This window comes from Microtus oregoni, unplaced genomic scaffold (assembly GCF_018167655.1).
Source record: "Microtus oregoni isolate MIOR12 unplaced genomic scaffold, Mior012 000041F_ref0000270, whole genome shotgun sequence".
Taxonomy (NCBI): Eukaryota; Metazoa; Chordata; class Mammalia; order Rodentia; family Cricetidae; genus Microtus; species Microtus oregoni.
Window position 1 is genome coordinate 7,113,828 of NW_024543208.1, and position 17,999 is coordinate 7,131,826.

Sequence of the window (17,999 nt, forward strand, 5' to 3'; positions counted from 1 at the left end):
AAGCTAAGGGACACCCTCAGACAAGCCCAGCAAACTGGAAGAAGCAGAAACCAGTCAAAGTGCCTAGAAGAAACAAAGACCAGCTGAGCTGCTTGGAAAAGATGCACTCTAACCTGTTATTCTGCCTCAGGCAATATGGTGTACTCCAGGTTCCCAGCTTTTCTGAGCTGTCCACCATGATGGCTTTGGTGATGTGGGTATCTTTGAATCATTTGTTCTATTATAAGAGATTCCTCAACCATATTCTTGTAAGTAGCCTCAATAAAAGCCACTGGTTCATCTAGTTGGACATTGGTACAGTTGTTACATTGGTCTGCCATGGCCTCTCTTTCTAGGTTTTGTACACATGTAAGTGTTGCATCACTTCAGGAAATATTTTTCATTTAACAATGGAGAGTCAGAAGCTGTTGGGGTTTTGCACAGAAGGGTAATTTGTCAGCGTCTTTATAACATAATAGAGAAATTTTGCTAGAATATCCTGAGTGGGTTTGTCTGGCAGTACCCTTGAAGTATAAATAAACTCTTAATTTGTAAACTGCCAGTGTGATTACAAGGTTCTTTCTTACCACATTCGGAGTAGAAATTCCAGGTGTACAAGGCAGAAAGAAAGAGATACAAGGACATAGCAAGTATATGCAAGGGAAACAGTAGTAATGGCTGTCTTCACCCCAGAACAAGTAGGCAAATGAGGTCAATAGGATAAAATGGACAGAAAAAATGATAGGGGCAGTCATTGAGAAACTCTGGTGTACTTGAAGAATATTCATCAGGACTATCAAATGGATATGTAAGAAATAGGAGGCAATAATCCAGATGGAATTCTTGATATAGAAACCTTGCTCTTTTAAAAATGGCATGATCAAGAACATTCTTGTGACATTGCAACAAAGGTAAGTTAATCTGCTAATTTGATCTGCAATGCACATTTCTATATAATTGAGGAACTTTATAGAAGAGAGATACAATATCTTGACAATAGAGAAGAAGAGGGGACGTAGTCTATCATCAATTTTTACTGAATATTGAAAGTGAGAATAAAAGAAGCCTTGGCTTGAAAGGGCTATTCCTGAAGCAAGGGAGAAAGTAGCTTTAGAGGGGTCATCTTAACCATAGGGGATTTTGAGTTCTGCTGGGCCTGAAATGGAACTGTTGGAATGTAATTAATTTGCATGCAGTTCTCATAATTTTGAAGGTCTGGGACAATCAGTTTTAATAAGTTATTATAATAACTTCTACATTGTCTGTAATGTAACTGAGCTGGTGATGTGTCAGTGAAGTAGAAGGACTTAGTCAGAAGCTCAAGAGTCCAATGAATCTTCCTTTTATTGTGTCCTGGGTGCTTCAGGAGTAGGTAGTATAGGAAATCACTCCTAATAATGTAGACTTTCATTTTGAAATTCTGTAGAAAATATACAAAGAAGAAAGTTAAAAGAGTTATTCTTAAATTTTTATAAGTACTTTGTGACTACACAACTGCAAAATGTTTATTTATTACTTTGATTTAGAGAAAATGGAAAAAAAAGTGGTGGAATTGGCAGTGCTCTTGAGGACCTTTTTCACTCCCTAACACCCATGTAGTAAAACTGGGAAAAGAAGTATGCACTGTTAATCCCAGCATTGGTGCAGGGGAAACAAGAAGTTTCCTGGGGCTTGAGATTCAGCAACTCTAGCTCAAGTTGTGAGTTGAAGGTTCAGGAAGAACCCCATCTCAAATAACAAGGTAGAGAGTGATAGAGAAATAAACCTGCTAGGAATATAAGTGGAACCATTTTATATGACTCAGATTCATGTAATGCCTGCAAGATAGGAGCTTGCCACCAGCCTCGGAAGCAAGCTCTGATGAGTTAATGGCATTTACATGGCATCGCAGATATGAGCCAATCCCAAAACAAGCCTTGACATATTAATTAACAAACCCAAAGGTGGTGTTAATATGCTAATGAACCAACCCCAATCTGTGAACCCTGTTATTACAAAGCTACTGTTCAGTGAAATAGTACTTATAGGACCAAAGTAGTCCTGTAAAATGGCAGTGCTGATGACAGTGTCCTAAACAGAAGGACTCTGGCCATAGAAGGGTTGTTTTTGGGTAAATAGAAACCTAAAAATGTTTATCACGAATATCCTTTAATCAACCCCCAAAGGTCAGCTGCTTAAGGCAAGGGCATCTAGTTCTGGATCAATCAGAAGAGCCCGTATTAGTTTAAAGACCCGTATTCTGCTGACTGTCATATCAAACCTGCTTGCTTCTCTGCCACCTACTTTCCCCCCAAAAGATAGCCTTAACAGTTTGATCCCCACAACAACTTTCTTTCTATCCATGAAGTGGTCTACTTTGGTAGTTTCACTGTGTGTCACTTACAAACTGAGAAATTGAAACTTTGGATATGAGCCCGGGAATTGAACTGCTGTGCTTCTGGAGATGAGATTTATCTGACCTCTGAATTGGTACCCAACAGTTAAGAGGAGTTGGCTGATCTATGTATGTGGTCCTGACTTCTATGACATTTTAACTGTCATCAGACTCATATATGTCTGCCGAGTAGTACTAGACACTGGCCTTTGGCTCTCCCAGGTCTTCTGAATCTCTGAGATCAGTGCCACAGCATCTGGCTGGCCACAGCTGAAGGACTTGGGAGTAGACATGGGTCAAGTCTGTAAGCTTATGAAGCATCCTCATTTTTAAGTGGACCCTTCCAGTAATGTTTTCTGCCCTACTAACTGTTCTCTGCTTGAGGGAATATCCAGTTAACTTTTGTTTTGTTTATCTTTTTTTTAGTTGTTGAAAAAAATTTCCGCCTCCTCCCCATTTCCCATTTCCCTCCCCCTCCTCCCACACATCACCCCCTCCCCTCACTCCCCTCCCCCTCTCCCTACTCCTCTTCCCCTCCCCCTACCCCATTCCCCCTCCCTCTTGAGACTGAAGAGCAGTCCAGATTCCCTGCCCTGTGGGAAGACCAAGGTCCTTGCACTTCTATCCAGGTCCAGGAGTGACCTGACCAGCAGGCCACGTAATTCGTGGGCCTCGAGTTCGGGATCACCTGGGTAGGAATGGGGAGAAAGAGAAAGAGAACCAAGCGCGTATAAAGAATGACAGAGTCAGTCTGAGATGCATCTAGGTTCCGTTTATTGCAGGCAGGGGTTTATTCTTATAGAATGGTTCTGGCAGGGAGGGGTAAGGTTAGAGGGGAATGGAAACTATTGAGCCTTAGGCCAAGGGGCAAGTAATTGTTTTATATCTTTCTGAGACATCTTGTGGTTAAGACGTTCCAAGAACTGTATCACAACTGATTGTGCAGCAAACTGTTCTTGCAGCAAGCTGTTCTTGCAGAGAGGATGAGGAAGATTGACCTCATCCTCTCTTTGGTCGGGGGGCTTCTTGGTCCCCAACACAGGAGGGTGAGCATCCAAACAGGCTAGGCTTCCACAAAGCCAGTTCATGTATTAGGATCGAAACCTAGTGCCATTGTCCTTGGTTTCTCATTAGCCTTCACTGTCTGCCATGTTCAGAGAGTCCGGTTTCATCCCATGCTTATTCAGTCCCAGTCCAACTGGCCTTGGTGAGCTCCCATTAGATCAGTTCCAATGTCACAGTGGGTGGGTGCACCCCTCGTGGTCCTGACTTCCTTGCTCATGTTCTCCCTCCTTCTGCTCCTGATTTGGACATTAGGAGCTCAGTCTGGTGCTCCAATTTGGGTCTCTGTCTCTATCTCGATCTATCGCCAGATGAAGGTTCTATTGTGATACGCAAGATATTCATTAAAATGGCTATAGGATAGGGTCATTTCAGGCTCCCTCTCCTCAGTTGCCCAAGGTACTAGCTGGGGACATCTCCATGGACACCTGCGGGCCCCTCTAGAGTCAAGTCTCTTGCCAACCCTAAGATGGCTCCCTTAATTAGGATATATATTTCTCTGCTTCCTATCCACCCTTCCTTTATCCAAACCATCCCATGTTGTATTATGAGTGGCGGGGCTGTGTCCCCAGCATCCCAGCCACCTGGCTAGCTTATGCCCCGAAATAATTACACAGACACTGTATTCATTTATACACTGCTTGGCCCATTTCTATCTAGCCTCTTCTAGGCTAACTCTTGCACCTGGATGAGCCCATTTCTTATAATCTGTGTAGCCCACGAGGTGGCTTACCAGGAAGATTCTAGCCTACGTCCATCCTGGGTCGGAGCTTCATCGCGTGTGCCACAGAGTGCTGAGCTATGGCATCTCTCTGAGGCATCTGCCCCCAAGAGGAGAGCTGTCAAGTCTGAGCTCACTTCCTCTTCCTCCCAGCATTCTGTTCTGTTTACTCCTCCCACCTATGTTTTAACCTATGAGGGCCAAGCAGTTTCTTTATTGCTGAACCAATGAAATCAACAGATTGATATATGACACTCCCACATCACTTCCCCTTTTTCTGTTTAAACAAAAAAAGGAAGGCTTTAACTTTAACATAGCAAAATTACATATAACAAAACAGTTATCAAGCAAGAATTACAGTTACAATATTTATATCTATTTTATCTTTTATCATAACAATGGAAAACTAGAACTATAACTATCTATTTATTCTTCAACTGCATCAAAGACTCCAGAAGGATATAGTATTACCTAAGCAAACAAAATGTATGCAATTTTCAAAACTCTAGAAATGACAGAGACATCTCGCTGCCTGTAAAGTCACCCAAAGTTCCTCTGTACTGTTGGGGCATCAATCTTCAGCCTTCAGGCCCATAGTATCCAGCAGACATTTTCACAAAGCAGAAAATTTTAAAGGCAGTCACTATCTGCTTGTCCTGAAGAATGTCTTGCAGACTCTTTCATGAATCAGGAACCCTGAAAGACCATCTCACCTTTAGGCAAGTTCAGTAGTCCTCTCTCTGTGGGTTTTCTTTGTCCAGTTTATGCAATTGTCCAGTCAAGAACAGTTTATTGCCCAAATGGCTATCAAACTCCATAAGGATCCTCTTCGATGCCCATCTTCCTCTTGAAGTAGATTGGTGCTGCCAGGAGCAGAGTGTCTCATTGTCATGAAAAGTCCTAAGTTATTAAAACATTAAATGCCATATTCTGCAGTCTTTGAAAGATATGAAGAATGTCTATCTAACTGAAATGTATCTCTATATATCTAGAAAATCTAACTAACATGACTACAAGCTTGACTATTACTGATGATTATCCATTAACCTATATTTCTTAATTATACATTACATTTTTTAATGAACTACACAATCACAATATCTTAATCAATAGCAGAAATATGCATATACATAAAACAAAATTGACCTTAAATCTCTATCAATAAAGCAAAATCTATACTAATACAAATTATTCATATCTATATCTTATCCCCCTTTAAATGTTAAAAAATGTTTATAAATCATATTTGGGAATATGGGTGCAGTTTTTTCTCTCCAAACTGCTTCCTGCTGATTGGGAGCGTTGTTAATTAGGTCTTTCATGGTATAACCTGTGTGCTAGTTTCATCTCAGTTGTCAGTTGAGCGAAGCAATTTTCTGAAGATGTTCACAACAACCCTTCAGGAGGATGTGGTCTATCATACCATATCGGAATAGAAGAAATGAACAGGGTCTCATCCTCTGTGAAAACAAAATAAGAAACTCCTTTCCAAAGCATCATGTCCTTAGATCCAAATTTCAAAGTCAAGGCATTTTCAAAATATCTATGTTAGATTAATTCAGCATTTATAAACAAATATCTTTTAGCAGCTGTTGCTCCTTCCTCAGCATTCAAACAATTAAAAAAGAGCATAATAGCATACAGTATCAAGATTTTCTGTGTATTTTCCATCTTTGTGTGTTTTATTTTAACCTCTATTTTGTTTATTTTTATTTTTTGCTTTTTGAGACAGGTTCTCTGTATCTTTGACCTGGAATAACTCTGTAGACCAGGCTGTCCTTGAACTCTCAGAGTTCCGCCTGTCTCTGCCTCTCAGGCATTGGGATTAAAGGTGTAAGCTACTACACCTTGAGCTCACAGAGATCTGTTTGCCTCTGCCTTCTAGGCACTGGGATTAAAGGCGTGTGCTACCACACCTTGAAGTCACAGAGGTCAATCTCCCTCTGCCTTCCAAGTGTTGGGATTAAAGGTGTGTCCTAACACACCCAACTACTCTCTTTCTTACTTATTTTTGTTTTTTACTTTAAGAACTTCAACTTTTAGCCTGCATATATTTTTAACACGCTGTAAATCATTTAAATATTTTCTTTGTTTTTGAATCTCTCTTTACTGTATATCTCTTTCTTTTTCTGACCACATGAGCCTTTAAATTACTGAGCAATATGGATAGGATTAAAGCTGTGGCTTTGCCAGCTAGATCCAGCCCATTCCTTAGCTTTCTAGCCTCATGGCTGAGGTACTGGCTGTAGCCATGTTTACTGCCACAACTCTATGGTATTTCAAGGTCCCTGCCAGCAAGCAAGCTTCAGCAGCCTGTGCTTGCAAATTGCATGAATTGCCTGCGTAAAAGAGTCAGAGTTTGCCATGGCAAGACAGCCCAGAAAGCCCGCATTTTTAAATGGCGCAGCTTTTTTCCTGCTACGGCTGAAAACCAAAAACCATGCGTTCAGCTTTTCATCAACACCGTTTCAGTGTTTCGTGGCAGGACCTCTTAATGAGCTGCAGGGTTTTGCAGCTAAAGCTGAGTCAGGAAGCCTCTCTTAGATGAGAGTGCTTGCTTGCCTCTAAAAGCAGAGCAGACCCGAGAAATTGTCACTACCAAGAAAACATGCTTTACTCTTTCCCAAACTTTCTCAGGCTTTCAGTAGATTCAGTTGTCCACATGTCTAGGTGCTATTCTGTTGTATTATGAGTGGCGGGGTTGTGTTCCCAGCACCACGGCCACCTGGCTAGCTTATGCCCCAAAATAACTACATGGACACTGTATTCATTTATATACTGCTTGGCCCATTTCTATCTAGCCTCTTCTAGGCTAACTCTTGCACCTGGATGAGCCCATTTCTTATAATCTGTGTAGCCCACGAGGTGGCTTACCAGGGAGATTCTAGCCTAGGTCCATCCTGGGTCAGAGCTTCATCGCGTGTGCCACAGAGAGCTGAGCTATGGCATCTCTCTGAGGCGTCTGCCACCGAGAGGAGAGCTGTCAGGTCTGAGCTCACTTCCTCTTCCTTCCAGCATTCTGTTCTGTTTACTCCTCCCACCTATGTTTTAACCAATGAGGGCCAAGCAGTTTCTTTATTGCTGAACCAATGAAATCAACAGATTGATATATGACACTCCCACATCAATCCCATTGCCCAAGCTCCCCCTTCCTCTCCTTCTCATGTTTCTCACCCCATTTCCCCTTGCCCCAAGCCACCTCACCCCAAGTTCACAGTTTTGGCCTAGCAATCTTGTCTACTTCCCATATCCAGGCAGACAACTATATGTTTTTCTTTGGGTTCAGCTTCTTATTTAGCTTCTCTAGGATCACAAATTATATGCTCAATGCCCTTTATTTATGGCTAGAAACCAATTATGAGTGAGTACATACCATGTTCATCTTTTTGGGTCTGGGATACCTCACTCAGGATAGTGTTTTCTATTTCCATCCATTTGCATGCAAAATTCACGATGTCATTGTTTCTTACTGCTGAGTAGTACTCTAATATGTATATATTCCACATTTCTTCATCCATTCTTCCATTGAAGGGCATCTAGGTTGTTTCCAGGTTCTGGCTATTACAAACAATGCTGCCATGAACATAGTTGAACAAATGCTTTTATCATATGATAGGGCATCTCTTGGGTATATTCCCAAGATTGGTATTGCTGGGTCCAGGGGTAGGTTGATCCCGAATTTCCTGAGAAATCGCCACACTGATTTCCAAAGTGGTTGCACAAGTTTGCATTCCCAGCAGCAAAGGATGAGTGTACCCCTTACTCCACAACCTCTCCAGCAAAGGCTATCATTGGTGTTTTTGATTTTAGACATTCTGACAGGTGTAAGATGATATCTCAAAGTTGTTTTGATTTGCATTTCCCTGATTGCTAAGGAGGTTGAGCATGACCTTAAGTGTCTTTTGGCCATTTGAATTTCTTCTGTTGAGAATTCTCTGTTCAGTTCAGTGCCCCATTTTTTAATTGGGTTTAATTAGCATTTTTAAATCTAGTTTCTTGAGTTCTTTATATATTATGGAGATCAGACCTTTTTCTGTTGCAGGGTTGGTGAAGATCTTCCAGTCAGTGGGCTGCTTTTTTGTCTTGGTGACAGTGTCCTTTGCTTTACAGAAGCTTCTCAGTCTTTGGAGGTCCCATTTATTCAATGTTGTCCACAATATCTGTGCTGCTGGGGATATGTGCAGGAAGTGATCTCCTGTGCCCATATGTTGTAGAGTACTTCCCACTTTCTCTTCTATCAGGGTCAGTGTGTTCAGACTGATATTGAGGTCTTTAATCCATTTGGACTTGAGTTTTGTGCATGGTGATAGATATGGATCTATTTTCATTCTTCTACAGGTTGACAACCAGTTCTGCCCACACCTTTTGTTGAAGATGCTTTCTTTCTTCCATTGAATGCTTTTAGCTCCTTTATCAAAAATGAGGTGTTCATAGGTTTGTGGGTTAAAATCCGGGTCTTCTACTCAATTCCATTGATCGACTTCTCTATTTTTATCAATACCAAGCTGTTTTCAATACTGTAGCTCTGTAATAGAGTTTGAAGTCAGGGATGGTAATGCCTCCAGACGTTCCTTTATTGTATAAGATGGTTTTGGCTATCCTGGTTTTTTTTTGTTTTTCCATATAAAGTTGATTATTTTCCTCTCAAGATCTGTGAAAAATTTCGATGGGATTTTAATGGGGAATGCATTGAATCTATAAATTGCTGTTGGTAGAATTGTCATTTTTACTATGTTGATCCTCCCAATCCAAGAGCAAGGGAGATCCTTCGATTTTCTGGTATCCTCCTCAATTTCTTTCTTCAAGGACTTAAAGTTCTTGTCAAATAGATCCTTCACATCCTTGGTTAGAGTTACCCCAAGATATTTTGTGCTATTTGTGGCTATCGTGAAAGGTGATGCTTCTCTGATTTCCCTCTCTGCTTCCATATCCTTTGTGTATAGGAGGGCAACTGATTTTTTTGGAATTGATCTTGTATCCTGCCACGCTACTAAAGGTGTTTATCAGCTGTAGGAGTTCTTTGCTGGAATTTTTGGGGTCGCTTATGTACACTATCATATTATCTGCAAATAATGAAAGTTTAACTTCTTCCTTTCTAATTCGAATCCCCTTGATCTCCTTATGTTGTCTTATTGCTATTGCTAGAACTTCCAGGACTATGTTGAAGAGGTATGGAGAGAGTGGACAGCCTTGTTGTGTTCCTGATTTTAGTGGGATGATTTTGAGATTCTCTCCATTTAATTTGATGTTAGCTGTCTGCTTGCTATAAATAGCTTTTATTATAGTTAGGTATGTCCCTTGTATCCCTAAATTCTCTAAGACCTTTATCATAAAGGGATGTTGAATTTTTTCAAATGCTTTTTCAGCATCTATTGAAATGATCATATGATTTTTTTTCTCTAAGTTTATTTATATGATGGATTACATTGATAGATTTTTGTATGTTGAACCAGCCCTGCATCCCTGGGATGAAGCCTACTTGATCATAACGGATATTTTTTCTAATGTGTTCTTGGATTCGGTTTGCCAGTATTTTATTGACGATTTTCGCATCGATGTTCATGAGTGAGGTTGGCCTGAAATTATCTTTCTTGGTTGGGTCTTTGTGTGGTTTTGGTATCAGAGTAACTGTAGCTTCATAAAAGGAACTTGTCCATGACTCTTCTGTTTCTATATTGTGAAATACATTAAGGTATTAATACATAGGTATTAGGTCTTCCTGGAAGTTCTGGTAGAATTCTGCATTGAAACCATCTGGACCTGGCCTTTTTTTGGTAGGGAGGTGGTTTTTTTTTTTTTGTTTTTTTTTTTTTTTGTATAACAACTTCTAATTATTCGCGACTAATTGGTCTATTTAGATTGTTCACCTGGTCCTGGTTTAACTTTAGTATATGGTACTTATCTAAAAACGTTTCCATTTATTTTACATTTTCCAATTTTGTGGCATACAGGCTTTTGTTAAGATCTAATGATTCTCTGCATCCTCTGTGTCTGTGGTTATATCTCTCCCTTTCATTTCTGATCTTGTTAATTTGCATATTCTCTCTCTGCCGTTTGATTAGTTTGGATAGGGATTTATCAATCTTGTTGATTTTCTCCAAGAACCAGCTTTTTGTTTCATTGATTCTTTGGATTGTTTTCTGTGTTTCTATTTTGTTGATTTCAGCCTTCAGTTTGATTATTTCCAGTCTTCTCCTCCTCCTAGGTGAGTCTGCTTCTTTTTTTTTTTCTAGAGCTTTCAGGTGGGTTGTTAATTCTCCAATGTGTGCTTTCTCCGTTTTCTTTAAGTGAGCACTTAGTGCTATGAACTTTCCTCTTAGGACTGCTTTCATAGTGTCCCATAGGTTTGAGTATGTTCAGTCTTTATTTTCATTGAATTCAAGAAAGACGTTAATTTCTTTCTTTATTTCTTCCTTGATCCCGGTGTGGTTCAGTTGTTGACTGTCCAGTTTCCATGAGTTTGTAGGCTTTCTGGGGGTAGTATTCTTGTTGAATTCTAACTTTAATCCATGGTGATCTGATAAGACACAGGTGGTTATTAATATTTTTTTGTAACTGTGTAAGTTTGCTTTGTTACCGAGTATGTGGTCGATTTTTGAGAAGGTTCCATGAGCTGCAGAGAAGAAGGTATATTTTTTTTATTTGGGTGTAATGATCTATAGATGTCTGTTAAGTCCATTTGATTCATTACCTCCCTTAATCCTCTTATTTCTCTGTTAGGTTTCTGTCTGACTGATCTGTCCATTGGTGAGAGAGGAGTGTTGAAGTCTCCTACTATTAGTGTATGTGGTTTGATGACTGCTTTGAGTTTTAGTAATGTTTCTTTTACATAAGTGGGTGCTTTTATATTAGGGGCATAGATATTCAGGAGTGAGATTTGTCCTGATGAATTGTTCCTGTTATGAGTATAAAATGTCTGTCTCCATCTCTTCTGATTGATTTAAGTTTGAAGTCAACTTTGTTAGAAGTTAGTATGGCCACATTTGCTTGTTTCTTCGGTCTATTTGCTTGATAAAGCTTTTCCTAGCCTTTTACTCTGAGTAGATGTCTGTCTTTGTAGTTGAGGTGTGTTTCTTGTAAACAGCAGAACGTTGGATCCTGTTTTCTTTCTTTTTTTTTTAAATTTATTTATTTATTAAAGATTTCTGCCTCCTCCCCGCCACTGCCTCCCATTTCCCTCCCTCTCCCCCATCAAGTCCCCCTCCGTCATCAGCCAGAAGAGCAGTCAGGGTTCTCTAACCTTTGGGAAGTCCAATGACCACTCACCTCCATCCAGGTCTAGTAAGGTGAGCATCCAAACTGCCTAGGCTCCCCCAAAGCCAGTACGTGCAGTAGGATCAAAAACCCATTGCCATTGTTCTTGAGTCCTCAGTAGTCCTCATTGTCTTCTATGTTCAGCAAGTCTGGTTTTTATGTTTGTTTGTTTGTTTTTTTATACCAAAATGTGTTTATTGGGATGGTTCTCACTCATCTCGAATCCGGTGCTTTTCAGTGCTGCTTCCTCCTGAAGGAGCATCCTTCTGTCAGTCTTGCTTTCCTGCCTGTAGGCTGACAGAGGACAGTGGAGCAGCCGACACACAGGACTACCGTCTGTGCATGGCTAAAGACCGTGGTGATTTTATAGCATCCTGGGCACTTCACATCCATAAAGTAGGAATTGGGGCTCTGCACCAGGCGCTTTTTCTTGTGTTTCCTTTTTTCCTCCTCTGGTGAGGGATGAAGGAGATCCTTTGCGAGAGGCATGTTCTCGTAGGGAGGTCGTCACCGCCGGAAAGGCAGCAAGTCTGGTTTTATCCCATGCTTTTTCAGACCCAGGCCAGCTGGCCTTGGTGAGTTCCCAATAGAGCATCCCCATTGTCTCAGTGTGTGGGTGCACCCCTCGTGGTCCTGAGTTCCTTGCTTGTGTTCTCTCTCCTTCTGCTCCTGATTTGGACCTTGAGATTTCAGTCTGGTGCTCCAATGTGAGTCTCTGTCTCTGTCTCTTTTCATCATCTGATGAAGGTTAATATTCAGGAGGATGCCTATATGTTTTTCTTTGGGTTCACCTTCTTATTTAGATTCTCTAGGATCGCGAATTATAGGCTCAATGTCCTTTATTTATGAATGAAACCAAATATGAGTGAGTACATCCCATGTTCATCTTTTTTGTTCTGGCTTACCTCACTCAGGATAGTGTTTCCTATTTCCATCCATTTGTATGCAAAACTCAAGAAGTCCTTGTTTTTTACTGCTGAGTAGTACTCTAATATGTATATATTCCATATTTTCTTCATCCATTCTTCCATTGAAGGACATCTAGGTTGTTTCCAGGTCCTGGCTATTACAAACAATTCTGCTATGAACATAGTTGAGCATATACTTTTGTTGTATGATAGGGCATCTCTTGGGTATATTCCCAAGATTGGTATTGCTGGGTACAGGGGTAGGTTGTGGATCCTGTTTTCGTATCCAATCTCTTAGCCTGTGCCTATTTATAGGTGAGTTGAGTCCATTGATATTAAGAGATATTAATGACCAGTGGTTGTTAACTCCTGTCATTTTTTCTTTTTTTTTTTTTTTGGTAGTAGATTTTGTTACTAGATAGCACACACTCACCTGTCCAGATGGAGCTCCTCAGCACCTAAACAAGGATGCCTGGTAGCCCAATGAGCCGCGGACAAAAGGAAGAATGTGGCAGACAGGGCAGGGTCCAGTAGAGCACAGGAAACCCTGCAGCGCAAGCTGAAGGTGCCCAGGCTCCTTTGTGGGGACCTTGAGGCCTGCCCGGTAGGCAGGCACTCACTGCTCTGGGTGTGTAGCCTTAGTGTAGGAGCAGGAATCTGTTCCTGAGCAAAGGACTTTGCAGACAAGGCAGACTTGGGGGGGGGGGGTCGTGTGCAAGAAAGACAGCCCTGCAACAGGAACTGGGGGAGGGGGGTTTGTGCTCTCTTCTGGGACAATCTGCCCCTGGATTTCACACACTCACCTGTCCAGATGGAACTCCTCGTCACCTAAACAGGGACGCCCAGTAGCCCAATGAGCAGGGGCCAAAAGGAATCCAGTTAACTTTTATTTTAGCATAATATTAAATATAAAAGCAATGTTTGTGTGAATAAAACAATTATATTTGAAATACAACTTTGTGTGGACATCTTAATTGCCAAATGGCTCACAGCCCACTGACTGTACTTTCTCCAATACCCAGTGTTGATCTCTGGTTCTCATAGACAGGTAAACCCATACACACATGCACACAAACATACAGCCATGCCAACACACACAACAAATCAATAAATCAGTGAAATATGAAGTAATTTAAGACATAAACTAGACAGGGAAAATATGGATCTACACTGCAAGCTGTTATCCTAACCTCTTCCTCCTTGATTGTAAAGCCTCACTTTTTTTTTTTCAATGTGGGTTACATTGGTTTACCACAGTTTTCTTTCCCAGCACTCTTAAAATGGAATGGGGCCAAATGTCTATCTCCTGACAGATGAGACATACTGGAAAGAAAATGTACCAGTGGTAAACTGAGATGGCCACAGATTTTTTGGCATTGCTCCCATTTAGAATCTAGTTTCAGGAGGTCCCATTTATTTATTGTTGCTCTCAGTGTCAGTGCTACTGGTGTTATATTTAGGAAGTGGTGTCTTGTGCCACTTTTTATTCTATCAGCTTCTGTGTAACAGGATTTGTATTAAGGCCTTTGATCTATTTGGACATGAATTTTAGGCATGGCAATAGATATCTATTAGCATTCTTTTACATGTCGACATCCAGTTATGCCAACACCATTTGTTGAAGATGTTTTCTTGTTTCCATTGACAATTTTGGCTTCTTTATCAAAAATCAGGTGTTTATAGGTGTGTGGATTAATGCCAGGATTTTCAACTTGATTCCATAGATCCATGTGTATTTTTATGCCACTATCAAGCTGTTTTTATTACTGTAGCTCAATAGTTGAGCTTGAAGTCAGAGATGGTGGTACTTCTGAAGGTTCCTTTATTGTACATGATTGTTTTGATTTTCCTGTTTTTTTCCATATAAAGTTGAGTATTGTTATTTCAAGGTCTGTGAAAAACTATGTTGGGGTTTGAATGGGAATTGCACTGAATCTGTAGATTGCTTTTGGTAAGACTGGCACTTTTACTGTGCTGATCCTACATATCCACGAGCATGGAAGATCTTTCCATTTTCTGATATCTTCTTCAATTTCTTCCTTCAAAGAAAGAAAAGAAATAGAGTCTAGCGTCCTTCACTTTGGTTCTGGTCAGTTTTTGAGGCTGTTGTCTATCTGATGGACTATGTAAAGCCTAGTTTACACATAGATTACTTGCACAGACATTCCTGCTAGGACTGACAGGAGCATTACTTACCATCACGAGTAAAACACCTTAGTTATTCAGTCAGTTGAGCCTTTAAATGGCACACCTCTCTTTGTAGATATTCCCAAATTACAGCTGCTTAGCTGAACTCAGTCAATCCACAAATCGATGAGATGCAATAATGTCAATACCTTTATCCCTTGGTAGACTCTGTATACTAATAGATAATTGGGTAATATTTCTGTCTTAATGTTTTGATTATTTGTGTTGAGAGGATATTTAAGGGCAAACCCTTTGCCATGTAACTTGCAATAATGTTCTATAGCAGTTTACCTAATTTTTAGTTTCTGCACAGTTTATTCACTTAACTAGCTTTGGCCAATGCCAAGGAGGTGCTTTCAAAAATTTCATATCTCAATCGTAGCCCTCCTCTCTTCCCTGAGACTGAAGAAAATTTCTTCAGTTTGGAAACTTGTGAATACCACAGAGTATGTGGCTTAAGTATCTGACATTGGTTTCTCACAGACAACGAGACAAAAAGTCAGGGATCTGTCTGACTTCTCTTTGTCCTTTTATTGTATTTGTCTCTTTTTTGATAAACATCAGTCACATTGGATTAGGGTATTTCCAACTGATGGAATTTAAATACCAAATATGGTTTAATGTGGAGGGACAAATACAGTCCATAGAAATCTGTAGTGGGAAGAGACATGAAATAAAATTTCAGCAGCCTACCTGTAATCTATGAAGAGAGTGAGGAAAACGTACATTTCTCAATCTTGGAGCAGTTGTTATAGTACATATTAGTATGGACTATGCATTTCTGTCCTCTGAAGGAGGCATATTTTTCTCTCACTTTTTCTACTGTTTTGTCTATGGATGAAAGTAGCACTCACTCTCAATCAGGCCATGAAAACAATGTTGAATATGCCTACTTTAACTCAGTGAAGTTGCCTTACTTAAGGGACAAACTTCTATTTAATTTAACACAGAAGAGGAAACAACGACAAAACCACCTTTAATAGAATCATTTCAGGAAACTCTAATGAGATGAGCAGAAAAAGAGCCCAAGCTCTCAAGAAGTCATAAAGAAAGTAGAAAAGTCCTTCTTATTGTAAAAGCATATTTATCTCTTAGTTGCAGGTGCTTCTCTGTATATGTGGTTTATTTATCTATAGATGCAAATAAGCCATGAGTTAAACATATTTTGAAAAACAATTGTGTTTTTTACTGAACACAGTCTTTTCTCAACATTACTCCCCCAGCAGTACAACATGGGAGCTTCTGACATATTTACACTGTTTGTAGTATTCTGATACTCCACAAAATATATAAAGAATATAGGAGAATTGTATAAAACATGTGTGTATACAATTTCATGTGAGTACTTGAGAATAAACAGATTTGGGTTTTGTGGGGCTTCTGAAACCAGTCTATCATGATACTGGGGGATGACTGTATATCTCAACTTTTTAAGAAGCAATGAAACAAAAACAGAAAGAAAGAAAAGAAGGAAGGAAGAAGGAAGGAAGAAATGAAGAAGGACGAAAGACTAAAAATCCTTGTAAATGATGTTGAGTTATTCACCTAATAGGAGATATGTTAAGTCAGATATGGGACAATGCTGTTTTGCCATTCCTGTTATCAAAAAGAAGAAGACAGATTCTGTGAGTTATTGGATTAAGAGCTTTGTTTCATTTTCTTGAGCTCTAAGAAAAAAAGTGGCTGGGTCATCATTCCAATGAACTCAGTTCTTCCTTTCACAAACACACACACACACACACACACACACACACACACACACTACTATGGTATTGAGAAAAACGTACTTTGGAACTATAGCTAAGCATTTCAAATGTCTCCATTAGAGGTGTATCTGTTATATAAGAGAGTGTATCTGTTATATATGATTTGAGGGATAGCTTTTATCTCACGTCCTTAGTTTATATCTCTTATTCCCTGGCATGGTACTTTCTGGTTGATAAAGGTTAGCTTTATCAATCTTGTGTTTGGGAGTCATGAGACACGTCCTGACTCCTCTTGGAGTGCCCCTTTTAGGTTTTGCCTATGTGTTTTCAGAAATCTCCTATGAAATACTATGATAACAAAATTTTGGTTGAATTAAAAGTTCATCTTTATTTTAATTATTCTACCTAGGGAAAAGAATACTTGCTTAGCTGAAGGTTGATTATCTGAGAATGGGGTAGGTTTTCTCCACAAATGGTTTTGTGGAATAATAAGGGTCTGGTTTTATTCAGATACACATATCTAAAAAGGTAAGAGTGAAAGCAAAAGGGAGAATGAAGAGAATTTTCTGGTATGTGAACACAATATCCATTATTTTTTAAATAGTTTAAGGATAAGACAGTTATTATGTGACTGTTTAAATGATGAGACAGAGATTCTGATAGTTATTAATATTATATTAGCCACAAAAGTTATTTCATTTGATCAAGTGAATGAACAGAAGAGAAAAATTACTAAGTAGTACATAGCTTTAGCAGATATGTTGGCTTAATTGTGATCAAAGTAACACTTTACCTGATTACAGTTGACCAATACATTTATCTTCTTGAGAACATCACATGTAGATATGTTCTCAGAATTGACAAATATGGCAATTTTCTTTTTTTTTTAATTATAGGAGAGCTTTTAAAAATTGTATCAAGTTTCTCAGGTTGTCGATTTAAAAGAATATTTCTGGAATATAATCCATTTTAAATGTCTTTTGAAATAATATTTCAGTATTAACCTCAAAGTGATAATGCAAAGCAAATAAAAAACATATCATTTCCCCAAAGATTCCCCAAATGTCTAGGATCATACTTTTGAGGTCAAGAACAGAATCTACTAAGAAGAAATGCATGGATTTGCTCAAAAGTTGCTAGTTTCAGCCAGTTCCTCTGATGAGTGAATCATAGTCTATCAGTCATCTGATAAAAACATTTGTCCTGAAAGATTTTTTTTTGCTGTGAATTTAACTTACAATCAAATGTACAATACATTGAAGAAGTCTACAGAATTTACAGAATTTGAGTAGATATCTGGTAAGATGTAGGGGAAGTTAAAAAATATTTTTTGTAAGAATAAGTGATTGCACTTCCCACTTTCTCTTCTATAAGGTTCAGTGTGGATGGCTTTATGTTGAGGTCTTTGATCCGTTTGGAATTGAGTTTTGTGCATGGTGATAGATATGGGTCTATTTTCATTCTTCTACATGTTGATATTCAGTTATGCCAGCACCACTTGTTAAATATGCTTTCTTTTTTTTCCACTTGGTACGTTTTGCTTCTTTGTCAAAAATCAGGTGTTCAAAGGTGTGTGGATTAATATCTGGGTCTTCTATTCAGTTCCATTGGCCCTCCTGTCTGTTCTTATGCAAATACCAGGCTGTTTTCAGTACTGTAGCTCTGTAATATAGTTTTAAGTCTGGGATTGTGATGCCTCCAGAAGTTCTTTTATTGTACAGGATTGTTTTGGCTATCCTGGGTTTTTTGCTTTTCCATATGAAGTTGAGTAGTGTTCTTTCAAGGTCTGTGAAGAATTTTGCTGGGAT

General features: G+C 39.4%; 1 protein-coding gene across 1 annotated transcript; it reads right to left on the bottom strand.

Annotated features, from left to right (window-relative positions):
- Nucleotides 1-11,613: 11,613 nt before the first annotated feature.
- Nucleotides 11,614-11,919, bottom strand: LOC121433851 (40S ribosomal protein S27-like). The gene has a single exon (XM_041632511.1). The coding sequence runs from the start codon at nucleotides 11,877-11,879 to the stop codon at nucleotides 11,625-11,627; it is 255 nt and encodes an 84-aa protein (XP_041488445.1). The 5' UTR covers nucleotides 11,880-11,919; the 3' UTR covers nucleotides 11,614-11,624.
- Nucleotides 11,920-17,999: the final 6,080 nt, after the last annotated feature.